Here is a 27,268-nt window from a genome sequence, read left to right as displayed (position 1 = left end):
TATGAGTGTCTGAGCAAAGGGTCTGAATACTTATGACCATGTGATATCTCAGTTTTTCTTTTTTAATAAATTTGCAAAAATTTCTACATTTCTGTTTTTTGCAGCCAAGATGAGGTGCAGAGTGTACATTAATGAGAAAAAAAATGAACTTTTTTGAATTTACCAAATGGCTGCAATGAAACAGAGGGAAAAATTTAAAGGGGTTGGAATACTTTCCATACCCACTGTACATAATCCCTTATCAATGTAAGCTGTGGCCTGAATGTCCAAAATGTCAATTTGTTCATGAATATATATTGTTTAACTTATAGGGCATTTTGTTCTCTCCTTTTGCAGGTGGCGTGCATGCAATTCATCAACATTGTTGTGCATTCTGTGAAAAACATGAATTTCCGGGTTTACTTGCAGTATGAATTTTCCCTTTTGGGGTTGGATGAATACCTTGAGGTCGGTTTCCGCATATTCACAATATAATATATATAGAAGTAATGGACAGGAGTCAGGACATGTTATGGTCATAAATGTAATTATTGTTATATAATTGGTTTGTAGAAAGTACATTTATTCTGGAAGTTTACTGTCCTTGTGTCCAATAATCCTCTGGGGTTTTCTTCTATTTTCAGGGTCTAAAGCATACAGAGAGCGAGAGGCTCCAGGTCCAAATCCAGGCTTATCTTGATAATATCTTTGATGTGAACAACCTCCTAGAAGATACAGAGAACAAACATGAGATGTTGGAGCATGTAGAGGACCTACAGGGAGATGTAGCACATGTAAGTGACGTCAGGAGTACCACCATTCTACAACATAGGCACGGTCTGCAGCTACATTCACAATTGTGCTGGAGGCTGCTTTGCTTATGTATTGCTTTGTGGGCATGGTTTATTATGAGCAAGCTCAGCTATGCAATTGAACAATTAGTGGATATAGAGAGATTTAAAAGGATCGTCCAGGGGTTAAAGCAGGGCTGTGGAGTCGGTAAGCCAAACCTGCGACTCCGACTCCTCAATTTCCCTTACACCGACTCCGATTCCACGACTCCAACTCCACGACTCCGACTCCACGACTCCGACTCCCACATATATTGCTTATATTTAAGTGAAAAATTTATTGTAGTACAATGTGAACATCAGACATTTAATCATTTCTATGATACAATAATCAAGATTTTTAGATAGAACATAATATCTATTTATTGGAATACAACTTTAGAACACAAAAAACTGTAATAAATTGTAAATATGTAATACACTGTATAATATCGATTACATACATACGGTACAGACCAAAAGTTTGGGCACACCTTCTCATTCAAAGAGTTTTCTTTATTTTCATGACTATGAAAATTGTAGATTCACTCTGAAGGCATCAAAACTATGAATTAACACATGTGGAATTATAGAATTAACAAAAGTGTGAAACAACTGAAAATATGTCTTATATTCTAGGTTCTTCAAAGTAGCCACCTTTTGCTTTGATTACTGCTTTGCACACTCTTGGCGTTCTCTTGATGAGCTTCAAGAGGTCTTCCAACAGTCTTGAAGGAGTTCCCAGAGATGCTTAGCACTTGTTGGCCCTTTTGCCTTCACTCTGCGGTCCAGCTCACCCCAAACCATCTTGATTGGGTTCAGGTCTGGTGTCTGTGGAGGCCAGGTCATCTGGCATAGCACCCAATCACTCTCCTTCTTGGTCAAATAGCCCTTACACAGCCAGGAGGTGTGTTTGAGGTCATTGTCCTGTTGAAAAATAAATGATGGTCCAACTATACACAAACCGGATGGAATAGCATGCCGCTGCAAGATGCTGTGGTAGCCATGCTGGTTCAGTATGCCTTCAATTTTGAATAAATCCCCAACAGTGTCACCAGCAAAGCACCCCCACACCATCACACCTCCTCCTTCATGCTTCACGGTGGGAACCAGGAATGTAGAGTCCATCCGTTCACCTTTTCTGCATCGCACAAAGACACGGTGGTTGGAACGAAAGATCTCAAATTTGGACTCATCAGACCAAAGCACAGATTTCCACTGGTCTAATGTCCATTCCTTGTGTTCTCTAGCCGAAACAAGTCTCTTCTGCTTGTGGCCTGTCCTTAGCAGTGGTTTCCTAGCAGCTATTTTACCATGAAGGTCTGCTGCACAAAGTCTCCTCTTAACAGTTGTTGTAGAGATGTGTCTGCTGCTAGAACTCTGTGTGGCATTGACCTGGTCTCTAATCTGAGCTGCTGTTAACCTGCGATTTCTGAGGCTGGTGACTCTGATGAACTTATACTCCGCAGCAGAGGTGACTCTTGGTCTTCCTTTCCTGAGGTGGTCCTCATGTGAGCCAGTTTCTTTGTAGCGCTTGATGGTTTTTGCCACTGCACTTGGGGACACTTTTCTTAAAGTAATGATGGCCACTCATTTTTCTTTACTCAGCTGCTTTTTTCTTGCCATAATACAAATTCTAACAGTCTATTCAGTAGGACTATCACCTGTGTATCCACCAGACTTCTGCACAACACAACTGATGGTCACAGCCTCATTTATAAGGCAAGAAATCCCACTTATTAAACCTGACAGGGCACACCTGTGAAGTGAAAACCATTTCCGGTGACTACCTCTTGAAGCTCATCAAGAGAATGCCAAGTGTGTGCAAAGCAGTAATCAAGCAAAAGGTGGCTACTTTGAAGAACCTAGACTATAAGACATACAGTATTTTCAGTTGTTTCACACGTTTTTGTTAATTATATAATTCCGCATGTGTTAATTCATTGTTTTGATGCCTTCAGAGTGAATCTAGAATTTTCATAGTCATGAAAATAAAGAAAACTCTTTGAATGAGGTGTGTCCAAACTTTTGGTCTGTACTGTGTGTATACACATATATACTGTATGTGTGTGTGTGTGTGTGTGTGTGTATGTATATATATATATATATATATATATATATATATATATATATATAGACACACACACTATGACTTATCTCGGCTAAGATACAGCCTAGATCCTCAGGCTACATTCACACTATGGGCATAGCCAGGATCAATCCTGGGGGGGGGGGGGGGGGAAGAACCTCATACTGTTCCGCAGAATTTCATACTGCACACCTCAGCTGCTGCAGAACCTCATACTTCACACCCCTACACTTGAAAATAAAGCCTGCACCTTAAGAAGATGTGGTGATGAATGCAGTCTATTTATTCCAACTATCAGTTGATGTTACTGAAGACGAGCAATGCTTGTCCTGGGCGTCCTCTTGGGCAGCTATGAGGTGTACCTGACTGGTGCTAAAAAAAAAGAAAGTTAGGCCGAGGTCACACTAACCGACGCAAAATACGGTCCGTAGTTTACAGGCGTAATACGGATGAATGACCCCTAAACAGTGCTCCATATGTCATCCGTAATCAAGGTGTGGTCGCGTATTTTGCGCATGTAAGCATCCGTATGGCATCCGTATGGCGAGATTTTCTCGCAGGCTTGCAAAATGGACATATAATGGAGCCCTATGACGGGGTTTATAACACAAACGAAAGAATAGATATAGACACACAGAATGCATATATATATATATATACACTCACTGGCCACTTTATTAGGTACACCTGTCCAACTGTGTGTTAAGACTTAATTTCTAATCAGCCAATCACATGGCGGCAACTCAGTGCATTTAGGCATGTAGACATGGTCAAGACAATCTCCTGCAGTTCAAACCGAGCATCAGTATGGGGAAGAAAGGTGATTTGAGTGCCTTTGAACGTGGCATGATTGTTGGTGCCAGAAGGGCTGGTCTGAGTATTTCAGAAACTGCTGATCTACTGGGATTTTCACGCACAACCATCTCTAGGGTTTACAGAGAATGGTCCGAAAAAGAAAAAAAATCCAGTGAGCGGCAGTTCTGTGGCCGGAAATGCCTTGTTGATGCCAGAGGTCAGAGGAGAATGGGCAGACTGGTTCGAGCTGATAGAAAGGCAACAGTGACTCAAATTGCCACCCGTTACAACCAAGGTAGGCAGAAGAGCATCTCTGAACGCACAGTGCGTCGAACTTTGAGGCAGATGGGCTACAGCAGCAGAAGACCACACTGGGTACCACTCCTCTCAGCTAAGAACAGGAAACTGAGGCTACAATTTGCACAAGCTCATCGAAATTGGACAGTAGAAGATTGGAAAAACGTTGCCTGGTCTGATGAGTCTCGATTTCTGCTGCGACATTCGGATGGTAGGGTCAGAATTTGGCGTAAACAACATGAAAGCATGGATCCATCCTGCCTTGTATCAACGGTTCAGGCTGGTGGTGGTGGTGTCATGGTGTGGGGAATTTTTTCTTGGCACTCTTTGGGCCCCTTGGTACCAATTGAGCATCGTTGCAACGCCACAGCCTACCTGAGTATTGTTGCTGACCATGTCCATCCCTTTATGACCACAATGTACCCAACATCTGATGGCTACTTTCAGCAGGATAATGCGCCATGTCATAAAGCTCGAATCATCTCAGATTGGTTTCTTGAACATGACAATGAGTTCACTGTACTCAAATGGCCTCCTCAGTCACCAGATCTCAATCCAATAGAGCATCTTTGGGATGTGGTGGAACGGGAGATTCGCATCAGGGATGTGCAGCCGACAAATCTGCGCCAACTGTGTGATGCCATCATGTCAATATGGTCCAAAATCTCTGAGGAATGCTTCCAGCACCTTGTTGAATCTCTGCCACGAAGAATTGAGGCAGTTCTGAAGGCAAAAGGGGGTCCAACCCGTTACTAGCATGGTGTACCTAATAAAGTGGCCAGTGAGTGTATATGTGTGTGTGTGTGTGTGTATTCTATGTGTCTATATCTATTCTTTCGTTTCTTTATTAAACCTGTCAGTGTGAGTTTACTGTATAGCGCACTGAATTGCCAGCTTTTCTAAAGGACACTGGGTGCGTATTTCTCGCAAGTCACACATGTGGTCCGTGTGTAATGCAAATTTTTTGCGCACCCATAGACTTGCATTGGTGTACTACGGGCGTAGTACGCTGACAATCGCAGCATGCTGCGATTGGCACGGACCGTAGAATACGCCTGAGAAATATACGGCTGGTGCGAGGGACCCCATAGAGAATCATTGGTCCGTGTGTAATGCGAGCTTTTAACGCCTCTCACTCATCCGTATTCTTCTCTAGTGTGACCCCGGCCTAAGTCTGTGTGCTACCCGGGTTTCATTCTTTTTGGTACAGATATGATATGGATAGACAGATATGGATAAATGGATAGATAGAGCAGATTTCTAATCTGCTTTTGCTATTGAAAACATTATAAGCTCAAAAACCTTTCAGGTGATGCGGTTTTTTAAAAAGATGATCTGCTTTTGCAACTGAAAAACGTATCCTCAAAAAACGCAGGAAAAACGCTGGGTGTGAATGTAGCCTTAGATCAGGTATAGAACAGCCATTTATAGGACATTTCATAACTTTCCCAAATTCCTATGAAAAAATATTCAGCATATTCTGCATTGAACTACTGTACCCAATTTATTATATATTTTAGGAGTCGGACCATTTTATACCGACTCCACCAAAATGAGCTCCGACTCCGACTCCACAGCCCTGGGTTAAAGGGTAACTTTGGGTGCAGCACACTATATGATTGCTGTATGCCACTGTAAGGTGCACAGGGTGGTAGTCATGGGCGAGGGGCTGCTGTGTTCCCACCCCACAAGTAAATGGTGTGAAATTTCCCTTGCACTGTGGGTGTACGTTATAACACGCAAGGTTTTTCTAATACACTTTTATTACTTGCCCTGCTCCTTTAAGCTCATCTATCTGGGTCATATAGCCTTCTGTTTTAATTCTGGCTCTGCGATTTCCGAAAATTGGCGGAACAGACCAGGGCACGTCACTGGTGTGGGTGGGGCTACATCCAGTTGAGTGACAGCAGTCGAGCACGCATGCTCAGATCAGACTTCACTCTCCTCTCTACTTGGAGACGGCACTTCAAAGCATCAGCAGACGCAGTTGGCACCACACATGACCACGCATACAGGTGCCGTCCCTTCAGCTGATGTAAGGGAGTGAAGCACAAGAAGACTCAGAGGGGGGTTACCTTCTCCCGCTCCTGATCTGGAACCACTTGGCCAGACAGCAGGCTTGCTAGGGGGAAGACTTTCTGCCCTGGATGTGCTGGGTCATGTGACTGCTGGGAGGAGAGAGGAACAGGATGGAGGGCAGCCTGAGAGCAGCGAAGCTCAGAGCAGTGTGTGCAGGGGACAGGGCAGGTTGCAGCTGCACGCAGGAGAGAAGAGAGGACTCCCATTCAGAGTACAAATCCAGGGGGACTGTGCAGAGAGACTGCATCTTGTGAGTACGTGAGACCAGAGCCTGCAGTGACTGGAGAGGTGCGCTGTGACCCCCTTGCAGAGACAGTGACCCCCGTGCGTACCCCCGGTACCTGCGGTGTTGGTGCAGAGCCCCTGACTCCTGTTGAGAGACTTATAGAGACACAGAGCCCTTGATTCATGCAGAGAGACTGTTTAGTTTTGGAGTATAGACTCAGAGCAGGGGACACCTGGAATGCCTTGTGTTCCCCCTGCCTTTCTTCATTAACCCCCGAGACCGTTGTTGTGGGTCCTTAGAGACTGCAGAGCCTACAGCGACTACAGAGACGACAAGTGCCGCTGCTGACGGCGCCGACGCGGGAGAAGACGACCCTACAAGCAAGTACTCAGCAGATTGATAAGTTCCAAGAACACCTGTTTCTAACTGTTATTCTTTTTGACTGTTTGATATACTACTTTAAAACCAGTTTAACCCCCACTGCTTTCTCCCTGCAAGGAGTATCATATCCCTGTAAATAAAACCCTGTAACTTTTGATCTGTCTCGGTTCCGTGGTGACATACCAGCACCTGCACATTTATTATACTGACAAGCCTTTTGATGTACTTTCTAATGATAAGCAATCATAGGGCTTGTCAGCTGAACGGATGACACTTCAAAGCAGCATCCAAGCAGAAAGGAGAGTGAAGTCAGATCTGAGCATACATGCTTGACTGCTGCCACTCACCTATACGTATCACCGCCTCCACCAGTGACGTTCCCCGTTTCATTCATCCTATCCCATTCCCCATATCGAAAGCAGCAGAGACAGAATGACAACAGAAGGCTATATGACCCACAGAGAGCTGAGCTTGCAGAAGCATAACAGGTACTAAGTGTATTAAAAATAAGGCAGTTAGGAAGAATTAGGACTAATAAAAAGGGGTGAAATTAGTAATGCAAAATCTCTTTAATAATGTCGCCTGAGTTCCCTCATGTATGGCTCTTCTACACATAGTATGATGTCCTCACTGCTCCCCCAAAACAGATTTTAACGCTCATCAAAGTAGTCCTCACACTGAACAATGTCTCTTTCTGTAGTCCACACACTTTGATGGCCCTCACAGTAGACCTTACACTTTATGATGGCCCCTACATTAATCTCCACTTTAAAGGCCCCAATATTAGCTCCAATACTGTATGAGGGCCCCCACAATAGTCTCCACACTATACAATGTCCCCATTAGTCCCCAAGTTGTATATTGGACCTCACATTAGCACTCATACTGTATGAGGGTCCCCCACAATAGTCCCTACAATATATGATGGCTCCCACACTGTATAATGGCCACCACACTTTGAAAGCCCCACAGTTGCCCCTAAAATGTATGAGAGTCCCACTCCCCACCATGTGTAACTATGGTTGTATAATGCAACCATAGTTACACAAAACATTTTAAAATTTAAAAAAATCATCTAATCCAGAATCCTGGAGAGTCCACTGGGCAGACCAGCGCATTGATGTCCAAACAATACTGCTCTCAGAAACAGCAGGATGATGCAATGGCCAAGGCGCCAGCGCACTTAGAGTGTCAACGTCCTGACGTGCGATGACTGTGCATGCCAATATATTAAAGTGTAGCGTAGCTCTGGGTGGGGCCCTCTGAGCGCAGGTCCCAGACTACCGCACACTCTGTTACCCACCGGTAGCTACTGGTGGAAACATAATCTACCAGAGAAGACTCTGAAGAAACTTCTAGTTGTACTACAAGCAGAAATTTCGCTTTTTGAGCTCCAAAAGCGACAAATGAAAATATCTCTGTAATGAAGGGACACCGCACAAAACGGAAACGATCATCAGTCTCTTCAGAGCTGCCCGAGGAATTTTAAGTATTAAATGCAATTGTTTTGAGCAAGTAATAGGTCTTCTTTAAGGATGCCCCGGAAGAACATTGATTGCATGAGGCATGGTTCAAGCACCGATGAAAAATATTTCTCTACAGATATGCCCATGAGTTGCCATTTCTCCATCTAATGATAGAACATCACAAACATGAGACCCTTTGGAAGCACCAAGGTTCACCAACTTTTTGGAGAACTGTAGTTTGCAGAATTGAAAATTCAGCTCTGGAGTACAGGGTTATATTTACACATGGTAGAGTATTGTAGAAATCTTTAGCTAGAATGGGTTCACAGTTGCAAATATTTTTGTGGCATGGTTTCTCAAACTCATTCAGCTAAATGCATCCATTCTATTGTGCGAATTCACTATAAAAATGGTGGTAACTTGTGATTGTCTGCTGCAGTGCAAAAAGTTAAATGTTCTGAAATCTGCCTTCTCCACTGAGGGTTGCAATCTGTATTCATGCAGTACTCGGGATAAAGGGGTTTTACACGGAGTGAATATTAATTGCAATTCCTACTTGGGGAAACAGCTGCCAGAACTGTTCAGAATAAGAAGTCTGAAAGAGTCTGTTATAAATTTACTCGGTTATATAGAAATAACAGCTATGTACTATACACATATAAATATTCCAGTTTTCATTATACTATACTACCTACAGGTTTTTTTTTTGTGTTTTCTTTTTTTTTTTTTGGGGGGGGGGGATTGTGAGGGGATGACTCCAACAATAATATGAGGTCTGTAATGTGGTTATAAATCTCTGGCCCTCTCCCATTAGCTGACGATAAAGTTACAGCAAACAGAGAATGAGTATATGAGAAGGGTGGCGGAGCTGGAGAAACAACTTGACCAAACTCGAAAAGAGCTGAATAAAGCAAAAGTAAGTGCAATTTATATTAGAGTATGATGACCATATGACAACATCACCCGACGTCCTGATTCATCATAAACACGAGTCCTTTACCATTAGAGCATTCCTCTATTATTCTCCAGGAGACACGTCAATCACAATCCTCCCTCCTTAGTCATCAGACCGTTACAACTTTGCAGTCAATTGACCAAGGAGAAGGAGTCCTCTGGGTAGAACCTGCAGGAGACACCTGCACAGAGGAACCATCATCTATCGGTTACAACACAGGGTCTCCTGTTACCACCAGTGTATGCCCAGCTTCACCATCAACCATCAGGTTGACTATAGTATCGGAACCAGGTAAGTCACATAATACACATTAATTGTCCACATTAATAGAAAATATGAAGTTACATTCTGTGTCCTGTTCCAGATATCAGTTCTCATAAGCCAGAAGGATCACTTGACACCCATGTGTCCACATTACCATTATTGACAGCACTGGAGTCTGACATCCCGACTGCTCCACCTGCTCCTCTACTTCGGGAGCCGGAGTACAATGAAAGCTCTGTTTCCAAATCACATACAGTATCATGGTCTACCACAATACCTGCTGCTCCTCCACTTTTTGGATCCAAGAGTGAGGATGAAGATGCTATCTGCCATGCACCAGTATTAATGGAATCACAGGTTGTATCTAGTGGTAAATCTGGAATTCCCTCAACACCTTCTGATGCTATGGATGGTACTTCCCCACCACCACCTCCACTGCTACCACCATTATCCCCACCATTATGCAGACCTCCTGCTCCACCACCACCACCTGGTGCCCCACCTGCTCCACCACCCCCATGTGGTGGTCCACCTGTTCCACCACCACCTGGTGCTCCACCACCCCAATTTGGTGGTCCACCTGCTCCACCACTACCACCTGGAGGCCCGCCTGCACCACCACCACCACCTGGAGGCCCTTCTGCTCCACCACCGCCCCCTGGTGGACCTCTTGCTCCACCACCACCTGGCATGCCTGCTCCATCTATGTCTAATGGTAAGATTAGTAAATTTTGAAGGTGAAGTTGCCAAATTTGTTGCAACTTGATTTGATTTATACAATTTTTTTATGTTCCGATATCCTATTCTTAGGTGTTAGCATAAAGAAAACAATCCAGCCAAAATACAGAATGCCTGTTCTCAACTGGGTGGCTCTAAAACCCACACAGATCAATGGGACAGTATTCACACAACTAAATGATGACAAGGTGCTGCAGGTACTGAAAATCCTAATACTTCACTTTGATATACAGATGGATAATAAGATCATTGTAGTTACTTTACTCTTTAATTGGTGTTATATTTTTCCCTCATTATCAGGAACTTGATATGAGTGACTTTGAGAACCAATTTAAGACCAAAGCCCAGGGTACAGGCCCATGTAAGTTCTCAAAGAAAATGGGTTCTGCACAGAACAAGCCAAGTAAAGTGTCTCTCATTGACCCAAATCGAGCCAAGAACCTTGCAATTACTCTCAAAAAAGGAGGTTTGACACCCGAAGCCATCACTGCTGCCATTCAGTCGTAAGTGGTAAAAAAGAAATAAGGATGCAACATCATGTGCAGGTTAAAGGTTTCCCTATCTTGTTACTAATAACTCTCTGACTCTAGGTATGATATGGAAGGCCTCAACGTGGACTTTCTGGAGCTCCTTTCCAGATTCCTACCAACAGACTGGGAAAGACAGCAAATTTCTCGTTATCTGAAGGATGAAAAGCCTCTTGACCAGTTGGGGGCAGAAGACAGATTCATGGTTCATCTTTGTTCCATACCTAGGCTCTCTGAGAGGGTGAACACCATGATCTTCATCTCCAGCTTTCCAGACACCGCTGCACACCTCACACCGGTTAGTGCATTGGCGCTATGTAAAAGACTATTTGGAGGATAGTATTGGCTGATTGACATTGGATATATCTATACAGTATGTTATAGTTTACTTAAATTAGAGAAAGGCAAGGGATGGTGTGTTGGAAATTCAAGACTTGGTAAAATGAAAGCAGATTGAAAGTGAGAAGTCAAGTATGCAAGGGATACTGTATCTACATCTGATACATGGCATGTCCATAAGGTTTTCCAAAAGAGTGAGAAAACAGAGGTTCCAAGGGAAAGTGCCTGAAATCCAACAGGAGAACTGGTGTCTTGAGCCTCCTGTCCTCTAAACTCTGTGTGACTGCTATCAGGTTCTATAGAATGCTCCCAGAGATCATCTGGAATCTCTTAAACTTTTAGAGATGAAAAAAAAAATCAATGAAATAAATAACTTAAACAAATAGATAAAATTTAAATTAGACTAGTGACGTTCCACTTGTTCTTTTCTCTAGCAACTTAATGCCCTCATAGCGGCATCCATTTCAGTCAAGTCTTCAGAAAAGCTAAAAGGGATCCTGGAGGTAATAATTGCCAATTATACAATATGTGCCCTCTACATTTGCCAGTCTTTTTTAACAACTGGGTTGCTTAACTTTTTTGGCAGTTGGTTCTGGCATTTGGCAATTTCATGAACAGCAGCAAAAGAGGAGCAGCATATGGATTCCGGCTCCAGTCTTTGGATGTGGTGAGTTCTTGTGCTTGGACGTTCACTAGTGGATAATCTTGGCATGCTCCTGTGATCTATATGTTCTGGGCCCATACTCTACTCTGTGTCTCTCTACAAAATTTAAGGAATCGGACATTTTCTTTTCTTTAAAAATACACAGATTAGAACACACATTCCCACAGAGTATATTTACGTGGTAGAATTACATCATGGATGGGCCCTTAAGTGACTACAGCACCATAGGTGCTGTGCTCTCCCCTATAGTGCAGAGTATAACTTGTGAGGCATTACATGACTTAAACGATAGCAGCACCACGTGAAATACATAATATTGGGTAGAATTCATCTTCATGAACCAATAGCAATATAATAACCCTTCTTGTATATGTAGTAGGAATGGATCCAATTTGCAAGGTCTGGTCTGATATTGCAGACAGAATATATATACATATATGTAATCTAATACATACAGTATACAGTGGGGAAAATAAGTATTTGTTGCAAAAATCGGCAGTGTAAGTTTTCTCACCTACAAAGAACAGATTTTTAAATAATTACCGTATTTCTCGGACTATAAGATGCACAGGACCATAAGATTCTCCGAACCATAGAACCATAAGACGCACCTAGGTTTTAGAGGAGGAAAATAGAAAAAAATTTAAGCAAAAAATGTGGTCAATTTTGTACTAATATCTCTCATCCTGGTATATATGTCCACAATTGAGGTATTAATGGCTCCTTCATCCCCATCCTGGTATATGTGGTCTCCTCATCCCATCCTGGTATGTTTGGTCCCCTCATACCCATCTTGGTATGCGTGGTCCCCTCATCCCCATCCTGTTATGCATGGCCCCCTCATCCCTATCCTGGTATGCATGGCCCCCTCATCCCTATCCTGGTATGCATGAGTCCCATCACCATTCTGGCATGCATGGCTCCCATCCGTAAAACAAAAAAAAACAAACATGCTACTTACCTACGCTCCCTCGCAGTGTCTTGTTCTGATGCCAGCAGCTGATTTATGCTTGGAAGCAGCACATGACAGTGCCTGAATACTCACTGCTCCACACGCCTGGGACTATGAGTGTGTGGAGCAGTGAATATTCATCATCTTTAATAGCAGGCACAATGTTTGACGCAGCTACCGGCTTCCTGCAGCGGCTGGGCGATCACGTGTGCCTGCTACTAAAGAAAATGAATATTCACTGCTCTCCTCTCTTAAGGGTGTGGGGTGCAGTGAATACGAATTCACTTTAATAACGGGCACACGTGATCGCCCAGCCGCTGCAGGAAGTCTGTGGCTGCGGCTCCTGTGTGTTAAAGATCAATGAATATTCAATGCTCCCCACAGCCATAGTCCCTTCCACCTCTCGGCGTCGGCTTCAGTGTATAAAGGTGGGAGGGACTATGGGTGTGGGGAACAGTGAATATTCATTTCTCTTTAGCAGCGGGCACAGGTGTTTGCTGCAGCAGCCGGCTCCTGACTCCTGTGACAGTCTGCTCTGCCACTGCTGCTCCCTTACCGCCCCATCCACAGCCACAGCAGGTACATCCGAACTATAAGACGCAGCCACACTCCCCCCCCATTTTCCTCCAAATTTTGGGAGGAAAAAAGTGCGTCTTATAGTCCAAAAAATATGGTAAATTGCATTTTATTGCATGAGAAGTTTTTGATCATCTGCCAACCAGCAAGAATTCTGGCTCTCACAGACCTGTTAGTTTATCTTTAAGAAGTCCTCCTACTCTGCTCTGATTACTTGTATCAATTGTACTTGTTTGAAATTGTTAGCTGTATAAAAGACACCTGTCCACACACAATCAATCACACTCCAACCTCTCCACCATGGACAAGTCCAAAAAGCTGTCTAAGGACTCCAGGGACAAAATTGTAGACATGCACAAAGCTGGGACGGGTAATAGGACAAAAAGCAAGCAGCTTGGTGAGAAGGCAACAACTGTTGGCTCAATTATTAGAAATGGAAGAAACACAAGATGACTGTCATTCTTCCTCAGTCTGGCGCTCTATGCAAAGATCTTCCTTTGTGGGGTAAGGATTATTTTGAGAAAGGTCAAGAATCCAGCCCAGAACTACACGGGAGGACCTGGTCAATGACTTGAAGAGTGTTGGGACCACAGTCTCAAACCTTACCGTTAATAACGCACTACGCCGTCATGGATTAAAATCCTGCAGGGCACACAAGGTCTCCCTGCTCACATCTAGGCCCGTTTGAAGTTTTCCAATGACTATCTGCATGATCCAGAGATGGAGCTTAAACTCCTGCTGGAGTGCGTGCAAAGTTAGTCAAAATCTACAGGAAACATCTGATCTCTGTAATTGCAAACAGAGGTTTCTGTACCAAATAAGTTCTGTTTTTCTACTGTATCAAATACTTATTTCATGCAATAAAATGCAAATTAATTATATGAAAATCATACAATGTGATTTTATGGATTTTTTTAAGATTGTCTCTGAGTTGATTTGTTTCTTATGATGAAAACTACAGACGTCTCCATTCTTTTTAGGTGGGAAAACTTGCAAAATCGGTAGTGTATCACATGCTTATTTTATGCACTGTATTGTAGTTATGTCTAAAATTTTGTTTTTTCCCCTTCTAGCTTCTGGATACCAAATCCACAGACAGAAAGCAGACATTGCTGCATTACCTGGTGCGAACAATCAAAGAGAAGTATTCACATCTGGCCGATTTCCAGTCAGAATTGCACTTTTTGGAAAAGGCTGCCACAGGTATATTTGGCATTTCCTATAAAAGTTTTTGTACGTGAAACAAATCCTTGAATAACACTCAGAGCTTATCAGGCAATCTTCCATCAGTATAAAGTTCTGTGAAACTTTTTCCTACCTACTTGATCTCTGATGCCCACTTCAGCCCAGAAGAAGTCCAGCAGACTTTATGTGCGTTCTCTCCTTAGTGTCTCTGGATGCTGTGTTGTCCAATGTCCGATCACTCCAGACAGGGATGGAACAGGCCCAGAAAGAATTTACAAAGCAAGATGACAGTGTCACCCTCAAGGAGTTTCTGAAATCCAGCATGGATGTTATGTCAAGACTTGGAGCTGATTCCAAGACGGCACAGGTAACTACAGGCTACACACGTAGGAAGTACAAAGCAATGTACAACACTCCTGTGATGGTCGGTGCACACTTGTTGGTGGACTTGGTCCTATACATCCACTAAACCATAGATCCAACTTAAACAATAGACAATTGCCTTCTAGGGTGTATATACTATAGAGGGGTGCTATGCAGATGCTACTGTATGGGGTCCTTGGACACAGGGGAGTGGGACCGCAAGGAGGTTGGTGAAGAATTGTCTCATGAGTCATCAATGAGATGAGAATTAGGAAACAAATACCAGACCTCTCTCTCCTGGGTGGCAAAACTCAGCAGAGATCAAAATGGGACCCTAACATGGTGTAATGTGGTCCTCTATTCTATATATGCTACAGATTATCTTTGACTATCGGAATAGGAAGCATTGATAATTCAGTGATGGTTTTAGTGCCTCCTAAGAGCCAGAATCAAATAACGGCAAAGAAGACACAGGAGCACGTAAAGGCATGGTGCTTATAGTCCTTTCGTAGAGTTGTTTCTTAAACTGTAATATGTGTGTACTTTCACAGCTTCAATCTCTGGACCTGCTCTTCTACATGGCAAACTACTTAACAGGAGGTCATACACCTTAGATAGCTGTCTGACAACAGCCATTTCTGAAGTTTCCCCAAATAGTTACAACAGTTCTTCACAGGAATAGGGGGGTAAACTTTGACAAAAATGTATCTCCCATAAGAACAAATGGATTTGGCATATTAAAGTCCAACATGACCAACTCTTCTTTGTTCCAGCCTTCTTCCCCCACATCTGGACAACTGCCTCTGAGGATCAAGTCAGTAAACCCCATACACAAATAAAACTGTCAGGTTTAGCTGATTCTAATGCACATGGCCACTGTTAGGGGCAGGGTTTTATGAACTAGTGTAAGAAACAATGTCATACATTTAATAAATATTTGCTATTTTTTCGCTTTCAGGAAGCCTATGAAGCGGTTGTTGCATATTTTGGTGAGAACAGCAAGACCACTGGCCCATCGGCTTTCTTCCCCATCTTTCTACGCTTTCAAAAAGCATATAAGGCAAGAATCTCTATATAAAAATCTAAATGTGTGTGTGTGTGTGTGTATCACCAACCAATCACGAAGCATCTTTCATTTCAACAGAGCTATTCAAAAGAAGCTGAGCTATGAATGGTTGCTATGAACAACAGTTTTCCTTGCAACCAATCACTAAGCATCTCTCATTTCACCAGACCTGGTTAAAAGAAGCTGAGCTGTGACTGGTTGCTATGAGCAAGTTTTCCCACTTGACAATGCCTCAGCAGACACTGACATGGTGGGAGAAATCTAGCATCCCTGGGAACATAAGTTCCCAGCCATTGTCTGTGGATCGCCCGCCAGGGCCGTGGGGGTACTTGGTGCCGGGCCGGTATCTCAGAGGGAAGTGTCACAGTAGCGGTGACCCTGTCCGTGGCCCTGGGCGTCCATGTAAAAAGGGGGAGTTAAGCATGGCTGATTAAAGTTTATAAGTGGATGATTTGTGACGCCACCTGTGGTCTCTGGTCAGTTTGACCAGTGCTGCAGGGTTGCTTCTCTGGGACAGATGTTGTGGTGCAGCAATGATGTTGAAGCTCCCCACAGGTGGAGCTGTAGTCCCAGGGCAGAGTAGATGAAGGTGGTAAATGGGGAGATGGTGTAAAGACGTAGATGTAGCAGAGACAGGTGCAAGGCGCAAGAATAAGTGGAGGACACAAGGGCATGTAGCTCCAAAGGCTTTACTCACAATCTGGTGCGCACAGGTGCCCGCTTCAGTGCCATGTCCTCCAGGTCAGGGGCTTAGCCAACTCCCAGGCAAGGTAAAGTACACCTTTCCAGCACTCCTCCAACATATGCCTTCTCTGAACGTCTCCAGACTAGCATCTAATCTGAAGTACTTGCAGTTGCGTATTAACCTCAAGTTCCTCCTTCTTGATGTTACTTAGAACTCTACTTGTACGGCAGACAGCTGTAGCCTGCTTCGGGGACTCCTTGCTATCATGTCCCGGCTCACCCACGTTGATGTTGTGCCCCCAAGTCTTAGATGGGAATAAAGTGGTGACGACTTCCTCCAGTTTCTGCTGCAGGAACATCAGTCATACCTCCCAACTTTTGAAGAAGGGAAAGAGGGACAAATATTAGGCCACACCCCGACCACACCCATTTCAGAACTAGTCACACCCATGTCCATGCCTCAACCATACCCAGAGAAAGAGAGAGGGGAAAGAAAGAACAGAGAGAAAAAGAGAAAGAAAGGAGAGAAGAGAAAGAAAGAACAGAGCGAGAAAGGGGAGAGAAAGAAAGAACAGAGAGAGAAAGGGGGAGAAAGAAAGAACAGAGAGAGAAAGAAAGCGGGGGGGAAAAGAGAGAACAGAGAGAGAAAAAAAGAAAGAGGGGAAAGAAAGAACAGAGAGGGAAAGGGGAAAGAACAGAGAACAAATATAGAAAGAGGGGAAAGAAAGAACAGAGAGAGAGAAAGATTAGAGAGAGAGAGAACAGAGATAGAGAGAGAAAAAGAGGGGAAAGAAATAAAGAACAGAGAAAGAAAGAGAGGGGAAAGAAAGAACAGAGAAAGAAAGAGGGGAAAGAAAGAACAGAGAGAAAGAAAGAGGAGAAAGAAAGAACAGAGAGAGAAAGAAAGATTAGAGAGAGAAGCAAAAAACAGAGCAAAAGAAAGAACATAGAGAAAGAAAGGGGGGAAAGAAAGAACAGAGCGAAAGAAAAGAAAGAGGGGAATGAAAGAGAACAGAGAGAAAGAAAAAGGGGAATGAAAGAGAATAGAGCGAAAGAAAGAGGGGAAACAAAGAACAGAAAGAGAGAGAAAGAAAGATAGATTAGAGAGAGAAAGAAATAGAAAGAAAGAAAGGAGAGAGAGAGAAAGAAAGAACAGAGAGAAAGAAAAGAAGGAGAAAGAAGGAACAGAGAGAGAAAGAAAGAGTGGACAGAAAAAAAGAACAGAGAGAGAGAGAAGAAAAAAACAAAGAGGGGAAACAAAGAACAGAGAGGGAGAGAGAAAGAAAGATGGGAAGAAATAAAGAACAGAGAGAACAGAGATAGAAAGAAAGAAAGAAAGAGGGGAAAGAAAGAACAGCGAGAGAAAGAAAGATGGGAAAGAAAGAACAGAGCGAAAGATTAGAGAAAGAAAGAGGGGAAAGAAAGAACAGAGAGAGAAAGAAAGACGAGAGAGAAAGAGGAAAGAAAGAAGAGAGAAAAAAAAGAAAGATTAGAGAGCGAGAGAAAGAAAGAACAGAGAGAAAGAAACAAAGAGAGAAAGAAAGATTCTATAAAAATACTCTAGCAGCCTGGCTCCCATTGTAATGCCCACCTGAGCCTCCTGATGCAGGACATATCATGATCCGCTCACATGGCCAGCATCCCTGATTCCAAGGCGATCCCGCTGTCCGCGCTGTCGGAGGAGGAAACGGTGATGGATCTGAAGCATTCCCTGAAGTGCCTCCATGGTTCCGTCACAACCTCCTCCCGAAATTACCTCATTTCCGGTCAGCTTCTAGCACGTCACTTCCGGTGAAACATCACGTGCAAATTTTAAAGTGCTCCTTGGGGCTTCGCTGTGTACTCCTGTGTCTGCAGGAAAGGTAAGCTCCTGGCCAGGACAGACTCTCTCTCAAAATCGGGATTGTCCCGCTGGATCCGGGATGGTTGGGAGGTATGAAAATGAGTCTCCCTCACACCCAGGGCAGTGGGGTACTTGGTACCGGGCCCGATGGTCCTCAATGGGAGATGTCAAGGTAGCTGGAACCCGGCCCGTGGCCCTGGGTGCCCATTGTAAATGTTCAGTGTCAAGGTGTAAGTCGTGACGCCACCTGTGGTGTTCGGCAATGAAGCTGTAAGTCAACGCTGCAGACAGATCCTCTGGGACAGATGGTGTGGTGCAGCAGTGATGTTATAGCCCTCCACAGGCAGGGCTGTAGTCCCAGGGCAGAGTAGGTGAAGTGACACGTAGATCGTGTAGTGTCAGGCTCAAGGGATGTAGCAGTGCTGGACAGGTTGGCGCAGGAATAAGTGGAGGACACCAGGGCAGGTAATTCCAAAGCTTTACGCAGTCTGTTGTACAAACAGGTGCCTGCCTCCGTGCCGTGTCCTCCGGGTCAGGGACTCAGTCAACCTCCAGGCCAGATGAAATACTCCTTTCCAACACTCCACCAACATATGTGCCTTTTCTGAACGTCTCCTCTTATAGCGCCTTTGAGTGAAGTACTCCTAGTACAGAGTTACACTGGAGTTCCTCCTGTCCGATGTTCTTATGAACTCTACTTGTATGACAGACAGCTGTAGCCTGCTTCGGGGAGTTCTTGCTACTAAGTCCCGGCTCACTATCCAGTTGCTGTTGTGCCCCCAAGTCTTGTGTGGGAATAAAGTGGTCACTACTTCTATTCCTCCGGTGTCTGCTGCAGGACCATTAGTATCCATACAACCTCGGGGACCGGGCCCCGGCCTTGCGCTTGGAACTTCAAGGAAGGGTTCTCTTCTAACCCACGTCCTCTGTTCCATTTTACTCCTCACGTTCCGTACTAGTCTTTCTTTTTATGGAGAATCAGGCTTTCAGTCTATGTTGCTCTCTCTCTTCCTTTCCCGTGCCAACAGACCCAGGTCACTGGGATCTGCTGCAGCACTTCCATCCATCTATCCCTCTCTCCAGGGATCTTCTTCTCTCTAACCAACTGACTTCTAATCCTAAACTCTTCCCGCTCCTTGCAATGTCATCTCACTCCACCCACCTCCCAGCACGTTTCGTGTTCCAAGCAGGGAGCCACCAATGGGTGCTTTGCTACACTCCAATGCTACACTCCAAGCAGGGAGCCGCCGAAGGTGCTTTGCTACACTACTTTGTGGTGTGGGGTGCAGGTGTTGGAGTGTGGTTGGGAGTCTCCACCTTACCTGGATGGTGGGATACCACACCTCAGGAGGAGGTGCAGTACCTCTGTGGCGACTGAGCCTCAGGGGCGCCACATATGCTCCTTGTACACGTATGGCTCCGCACACCTCATACACACACGGTTCCGCTTTGTGTGCCTCGTACACACACGGCTCCGCTCTGTACACCTCGCATACACACGGCTCCACTCACTACACACATGGCTCCACTCCGTAAATCTTGTACACATGCGGCCACGCTCTGTACACCCTGTACACAAATGGCTCCACTCCGTAAACCTTGTACACATGCGGCTTTGCTACATACACCTCTCACACACGTGGCTCCACTCCGTACACCCCGTACACACATGGCTCCGCTCCATAAACACACGGCTCAGCTCCATACACTTTGTACACACAGGGATCTGTTCCATACACCTTGTACACACACGGCTCTGCTCCATACACCTCGTACACGCACGGCTCCGCTCCATACACCTCGTACACGCACGGCTCCGCTCCATACACCTCGTACACGCACGGCTCTGCTCCATACACCTCGTACACGCACGGCTCTACTCCATACACCTCGTACACGCACGGCTCCGCTCCATACACCTCGTACACGCACACGGCTCCGCTCCATACACACGCGGCTCTGCTCCGTACACCTCGTACACACGCGGCTCCGCTCCATAACCTCATACACACACGGCTCCGCTCCGTACACCTCATACACACATGGCTCCGCTCCGTACACATCATACACACATGGCTCCGCTCCGTACACCTCGTACACACACACGGCTCCGCTCCATACACACGTGGCTCCACTCCGTACACCTCGTACACACGCGTGCTGTGAATTCACTTTCTGGCCTACCTCTGGTTACTAGTGAAGGTAGTGGAGCTGGTTATATTGACAGAGGGGTCGCGAGTTCTCTTTCCGGGCTCCCTCTGGTGGTTACTGGCGGTAATGGAGCTGATCTAATTAACAGAGGTCTGCCACCTGATAATGAGGAGAACGATTGGACATCTGGAGTTTCTGATTGGATTTAAGACAGCCGACTCCCTCTATCCCTGCTGGTGTTTTTTTCCTGCCTCCTGAGGTCTTAGTTTCCAGCTCAGTCCCTGCATGCTCAAGCTAAGTGTTCTTTTGCTATTGTTCACATTTGATTTGGTTTTGTCTATTCAGTTTTGTGTGATCAGCCAGCCCCGGCTGGGGCTGTGCCGAAATTCCATCCTTATGTTACTGCTTGTGCCAGTTTGTTTTCGTCCCTTATTAGATTGGCCTCTTTTTGCTCTGCTTTTAGAATATGCCAGAGTGCTGATATAGTGGGCGAAGTCGAGTGACTTCAGAATTTTTCTATCAGACGTGTTGGACATTTTTTGCAGGGTTTTTTGCGTGATTGCAGACAGTGTCTTTCCTTTCCTGTCCTGTCTAGTTAGTGTGGGCCCCATCGTTTGCTCAGTCTATTTTCCTACCTGTGTTTGTGTTTTCATCTTGTCTCACCGACAATATATGTTTGGGGGCTATCTATTCCTTTGGGGTCTGCTCTGGGGCAGTTTAGATTTCCCCTTTCTTGCTTTAGGCTTATTTAGTTCTCTGGCTGTGTCGAGGCGTCTAGAATCATCGTAGGTACGCTCCACGGCTACTGCTAATTGTGTGGATAGGATCAGGGGTCTGCAATCCGCTTAGTTACCAACCTCTCTGGTTTTCTGTGGCTTAGCTTGGTCTTGCTTTCCTCCTCGGTGACCCAAACATAACAGAATCACCAGCCTAAACCGCAGACTCTAGGGTACTCAAAAGCAGGAGAGAATTGTAAAAAAAAAAAAAAAAAAAGTGTCAGAATTTTTTTTTTTATATATATTTTCCTCTTTTTCTCTGGGGCCGTAGGAGGATTTTTTTTTTCTTTAATGGAGATTAAGCAATTGTCTGATCGTGTTGAGCAGCTCGTTGCTGAAGTGCGGGGAATTTCCGCCTATCTCGCTCAATCACCTGCTGTTGAACCAAAAATCCCTACTCCTGATGTGTTTTCTGGGGATCGGTCTACATTTTTGAATTTTAAGAATAATTGTAATCTATTTCTTGCCTTGAAGCCTAACTCATCGGAGAGCTCTGTACAGCAGGTTAAAATTGTCATCTCATTGCTGCGCGACGATCCCCAGGATTGGGCTTTTTCTCTGACACCTGGAAATCCTATTCTGACTAATGTGGACGCATTTTTTCAAGCCTTGGGGTTGTTGTATGATGAACTTAATGCTATTGATCAAGCTGAGAAAACCCTATTGGCATTGAACCAGGGTCAGGATTCAGAGTTATACTGTCAAAAATTCCGAAAGTGGGCGGTCCTTACTACATGGAATGACTGTGCCTTAGCAGCTCTATTTCGGAAGGGTTTATCAGAAACCGTAAAAGATGTTATGGTGGGATTTCCTGTTCCCTCTGGTCTTGATGATTCTATGTCATTAGCCATTCAAGTTGATCAGCATTTCCGTAAACGTAAAACTACACGAGAGGCGTTGCCGCCTTTTGAACAAACGTCTGAACCCATGCAATGTGATAGGGTTTTGTCTAGGGCGCAACGTCGGGTGTTTAGAAGGCGTAATAAGCTGTGTTTTTTCTGTGGAGACGCCTCTCATACTATTTCTGTCTGCCCTAAATGAGAGAAATGTTTTATGCATACATTTGCTGTGGGCAGTGTACAACCTAAGTTCCTTTTGGCAATTACTCTGATCTGCTCCTTATCTACATTTTCCGCTAAGGCTTTTGTAGATTCAGGAGCAGCTTTGAATCTGATGGATTTGGACTTTGCTAAACGTTGTGGTTTTCCCATGATACCCCTGCGGACTCCTATCCCTTTGAGGGGTATTGATGCTACTCCTTTGGCGGAGAATAAACCCCAGTTTTGTACCCAGGTGATAATGCGGGTCGCAAAGAAACTCCTAGAGAGGGCGTCTGCCTTGACATTCTTAGTTCCAGGAAGAAAAGAGACCACAAAATCAAAACGTGTAAAAAACAAGGCCCACCTAGCCTGTCTAGGGTTCAAGCGTTTAGCCGACTCTAGGTAAATCAAATTCTTGTGGTCAGTGAGGACCACAACTTGATGTTTAGCTCCCTCCAACCAATGTCTCCACTCCTCAAATGCCCATTTCATGGCAACAGTTCCTGATTCCCCACATCATAGTTACGTTCAGATGGAGAGAACTTTCGGGAAAAGAAAGCACAGGGATTCATTTTAGATGTTACAGGATCCTTTTGGGACAAAACAGCTCCTGCACCAATCTCAGAAGCATCCACCTCTACCTGGAACGGGAGTGAGACATCAGGTTGCCGCAAAACCGGGGCGGAGGTAAATCTTCACTTCAGCTCCTGAAAGGAAGCAACAGCCTCCGGAGACCAATTCAACACATCAGCACCCTTCTTAGTCAGATCAGTCAATGGCTTTGCAATACTAGAAAATTTTGCTATAAATTTCCGATAAAAGTTAGCAAAACCCAAAAACTTCTGGAGGGCCTTCAAAGAAGTGGGCTGAACCCAATCATAAATGGCCTATACCTTGGCCGGGTCCATTTCAATAGTTGACGGAGACAAAATAAATCCCAAAAATGAAATCCTCTGTACTCCAAAAAGGCATTTCGATCCTTTGACATACAGGGAATTCTCCCTCAAGATCCGGAACACAGTCCGAATATGTTCCACATGAGAATCCCATCCTTGGAGAAGATCAAAATATCATCCAGATAGATAATCAAAAATTTATCGACAAAATCTCGGAAAATATCGTTCATGAAGCACTGGAAGACAGAAGGGGCATTAGTGAGCCCAAAAGGCATCACCAGGTACTCAAAATGTCCCTCCGGAGTATTAAACGCCGTCTTCCATTCATCCCCCTGCTTGCTTAATGCGGATAGGATTATACGCCCCCCTGAGGTCAAGCTTGGTAAACCAGCAAGCACCTCTAACTCTAGAGAATAGATCCGAAATCAGGGGTAACGGATACTGATATCTAATAGTAATTTTATTGAGGGCACGATAATCAATACAAGGCCTTAAGGAACCATCCTTTTTGGCCACAAAAAAAAACCCGGCACCTAAGGGTGAAGAGGATGGTCTAATATGACCCTTCTCCAATGCCTCCTTAATATAGGACCGCATAGCCTCGTGCTCGGGTACAGATAAATTGAAGAGCCGACCCTTGGGAAATTTACACCCCGGGTTTAGTTCAATTGCACATTCATAACTCCTATGAGGAGGCAAGGATGCAGACTCATTCTCACTAAATACATCATAAAAGTCCGCCAAATAGTCAGGAACATCATGCGACTGAGGAGAGGTGGAAAAAACCGGAGCCTCACTAAAGGCACACTGACAACCCCAACTCACCACAGACATAGATTTCCAATCCAAAACTGGATTATGAATTTGCAACCAGGGAAACCCCAGAACAACGGCATCATGCAGACCATGTAACACCAAAAATCTGCAATTTTCTTGATGGTCTGGGGCGACCCGCATGACCACCTGGGTCCAAAACTGAGGTTTATTTTTAGCCAAAGGAGTAGCATCAATCCCCCTCAAAGGGATAGGCGTCTGCAGAGGTGTCATCGGAAATCCACAACGTTTAGCAAAATCCAAGTCCATTAGGTTTAGCGCTGCTCCCGAATCCACAAAAGCCTTGGCGGAAAATGTGGACAGGGAGCAGATCAGAGTAATTGCCAGAAGAAACTTAGGTTGAACACCAACAGAAAACGTGTGTGCAAAACGTTTCTCTCGTTTAGGACAAACAGAAATAATATGCGAGGCATCGCCACAAAAAAACACAGCTTATTACGCCTTCTGAACTCCTGACGTTGCGCCTTAGACAAAACTCTATCACATTGCATAGGTTCAGACGTCTGTTCAACCGGTGGCAACACCTCTCGTGCAATCCTGCGTTCACGCAAACGCCGACCAACCTGAATGGCTAATGACATAGAATCGTCCAGACCAGAGGGAACAGTATCTTTTATGGCTTCTGACAAACCCTTCCGAAAGAGAGCAGCCAAGGCATTATCATTCCAGGTAGTAAGGACCGCCCACTTTCGGAACTTTTGACAGTACAACTCTGCAGAATCTCGACCCTGGTGCAATGCCAACAGGGTCTTTTCAGCCTGATCAATAGCATTAGGTTCGTCATACAACAACCCCAAAGCTTGAAAGAATGCGTTCACATTAGTCAGAATAGGATCATCTGGTTTCAAAGAAAACGCCCAATCCTGGGGATCGCCACGCAGCAAAGAGATGACAATTTTAACCTGCTGCGCGGAGCTCCCTGACGAGTTAGGCTTCAAGGCAAAAAATAATTTACAATTATTTTTGAAACTCAAAAATTTAGATCGATCCCCAAAAAATACATCAGGTGTAGGGATCTTTGGTTCAACAGCATGCGAATGAGCAAGGTAGGCGGAAATTCCCCGCACTTCCGCAGCGAGCTGCTCCACACGATAAGACAATTGCTTTATCTCCATTGAGAGAAAAAAAAAATTCCCCCTACGGCCTCAGAGATATAGAGGAAAGAATATACACACACACTTTTTTTTTTTTTTTTTAGGCACAATTCTTTCCTGCTATTGAGTACCCTAGGATCTGCGGTAGGGCGGGTGATTCTGTTATGATTGTGTCACCGTAGGAGGCAAAAACAGAAATGCTAGCCAAGTCCAGAAAACCAGAGAGGTTGGCAGCTATCGGATTGCAGACCCATGAACTTATCAACACAACTAGCAGTAGCCGTGGGGGGTTCCTACGATGCCCTAGACCCCTCGATCACAGCCGGAGAATTAAATAGGCCTAAAGAAAGAAAGGGGAAATCTAAACTGCCCCAGAGCAGACCCCAAAGCAATAGGCAGCCCCCAACATATAATGACGGTGAAGCAAGATGAAAACACTAACACAGACAGAAAGATAGACTGAGCAAAGACGGGGCCCAAGCTAACTACATAGGAAAGGACAGGAAGGCTGCTGTCTGCAATCCGTGAAAAACCCTATGAAAATAAGAGCCAACAGACTGACAGTGAAAAAGGCCCTGAAGACGCTAGGCTTCAAAAAGCTATGTCAGTACTCAGGAATATTTTGAAGACAGAGCAACAGGCAAAAGGAGATTCAGCTCACCCCAGCAGGGAATGGCAGAATCCAGAAAAGCAAGGAAAACAAAAACAAAATACAAATGCAACTGGCAAAGCAAAAAACTTAGCTTTAGGGGAGCAGGAATCAGACTGGTGTCCTAGAAGTCCACAGAGAAATCACCCGCAGGGCAGAAGGGCGTCGGCAGCCTTATATCCAGTCCGTGACTCCACTCAGCCAGTCATCCTCATTAGACTCAGGTGCCTGATAATCAGGCTCATTACCTTCCTTTACCAGAATAGGGAGTTCACAAGACCTCAGTGACGAAGGGGAAAATGAACTCACAACAGAGGAGACAGGTTGTGGATGGCTTTGTATGTCATGGTTAGGGTTTTGTACTGGAGTCTCTGGGCAATGGGAAGCCAGTGAAGGGGTTGACAGAGGGGAGAAGCTGGGGAATAGCGGGGGGACAGGTGTATTAGTCGGGCAGCGGAGTTTAGAATAGATTGGAGGGGTGCGAGAGTGTTCGAGGGGAGGCCACTGTGCAGGAGGTTGCAGTAGTCAAGGCGAGATATAATGAGAGCATGGACTAGGGTTTTTGCAGATTCTTGGTTGAGGAATGAACGGATTTGTGAAATATTTTTGAGTTGAAGTCGGCAGGAAGTGGAAAGGGCTTGGATATGTGGTTTGAAGGAGAGATCAGCATCAAGGATTACCCCGAGGCAGCAAGCTTGTGGGACTGGGGAGAGTGGGCAGCCATTTACTGTAATGGATAGGTTCGTTGGGGGGGTCACGTGAGATGGGGGAAAAATGATGAATTCTGTTTTGTCCATGTTAAGTTTCAGAAATCCGGCAGAGAAGAAGGATCAAATAGTGGACAGACATTGAGGGATTCTGGTTAGCAGGGAGGTGATATCTGGTCCAGAGATGTAGATCTGTGTGTCATCAAAATAGAGATGATATTGAAAGCCATGAGATTCTATAAGCTGTCCCAGGCCAAAGGTGTAAAAGGAGAAGAGCAGGGGTCCTAGGACTGAACCTTGTGGGACTCCGACAGATAGGGGGCGAGGTGAGGAGGTGGTGTGTGAGTGGGAGACGCTGAATGTCCGGTCTGTTAGGTATGATGAGATCCAGGACAAGGCCAAGTCTGTGATGCCAAGGGATGAGAGGGTCTGTAATAGTAGGGAATGGTCCACTGTGTCAAAGGCAGCCGACAGGTCCACGAGGAGGAGGACAGAGTAGTGTCGCTTGCTCTTGGCAGTTAAGAGGTCATTGGTGACCTTAGTAAGGGCAGTTTCGGTGGAGTGGTGTGACCGGAAGCCAGATTGTAAGCGGTCGAAGAGGGAGCAAGAAGAGAGATGGGAGGACAGTTCAAGGTAGACGTGTTGTTCCAGTAGCTTGGAGGCATAGGGGAGAAGTGATATAGGGCGATAGCTAGATACAGAGGATGGGTCAAGAGAGGGCGTTTTGAGGATAGGTGTGATTGAGGCATGTTTAAAGCTTGAGGGGAAAACACCAGTTGTTAGTGATAGGTTGAAGAGATGGGTTAGGGTTGGGATGAAGACT

At 44.9% G+C, this 27,268-nt stretch overlaps 1 protein-coding gene across 2 annotated transcripts in view; it reads left to right on the top strand.

The window, feature by feature from the left end:
* The window catches only part of FMNL1 (formin like 1), an 88,902-nt gene that overhangs the window by 46,561 nt on the left and 15,073 nt on the right, over window positions 1-27,268 (top strand). For both annotated transcript variants that reach the window (XM_073572882.1, XM_073572883.1), the window contains exons 11-23: window positions 337-447; window positions 624-773; window positions 8,957-9,058; window positions 9,172-9,388; window positions 9,462-10,076; window positions 10,172-10,296; window positions 10,400-10,602; window positions 10,690-10,924; window positions 11,400-11,468; window positions 11,552-11,632; window positions 14,231-14,360; window positions 14,546-14,709; window positions 15,664-15,765. In XM_073572882.1, coding sequence (XP_073428983.1) covers window positions 337-447; window positions 624-773; window positions 8,957-9,058; window positions 9,172-9,388; window positions 9,462-10,076; window positions 10,172-10,296; window positions 10,400-10,602; window positions 10,690-10,924; window positions 11,400-11,468; window positions 11,552-11,632; window positions 14,231-14,360; window positions 14,546-14,709; window positions 15,664-15,765 — 2,304 coding nt within the window. The remainder of the gene's footprint in view (window positions 1-336; window positions 448-623; window positions 774-8,956; window positions 9,059-9,171; window positions 9,389-9,461; window positions 10,077-10,171; window positions 10,297-10,399; window positions 10,603-10,689; window positions 10,925-11,399; window positions 11,469-11,551; window positions 11,633-14,230; window positions 14,361-14,545; window positions 14,710-15,663; window positions 15,766-27,268) is intronic.

This window comes from Dendrobates tinctorius, unplaced genomic scaffold (assembly GCF_039654945.1).
Source record: "Dendrobates tinctorius isolate UK_male_01 unplaced genomic scaffold, ASM3965494v1 ptg000032l, whole genome shotgun sequence".
Taxonomy (NCBI): Eukaryota; Metazoa; Chordata; class Amphibia; order Anura; family Dendrobatidae; genus Dendrobates; species Dendrobates tinctorius.
This window is presented reverse-complemented; position numbering and strand designations above follow the sequence as displayed.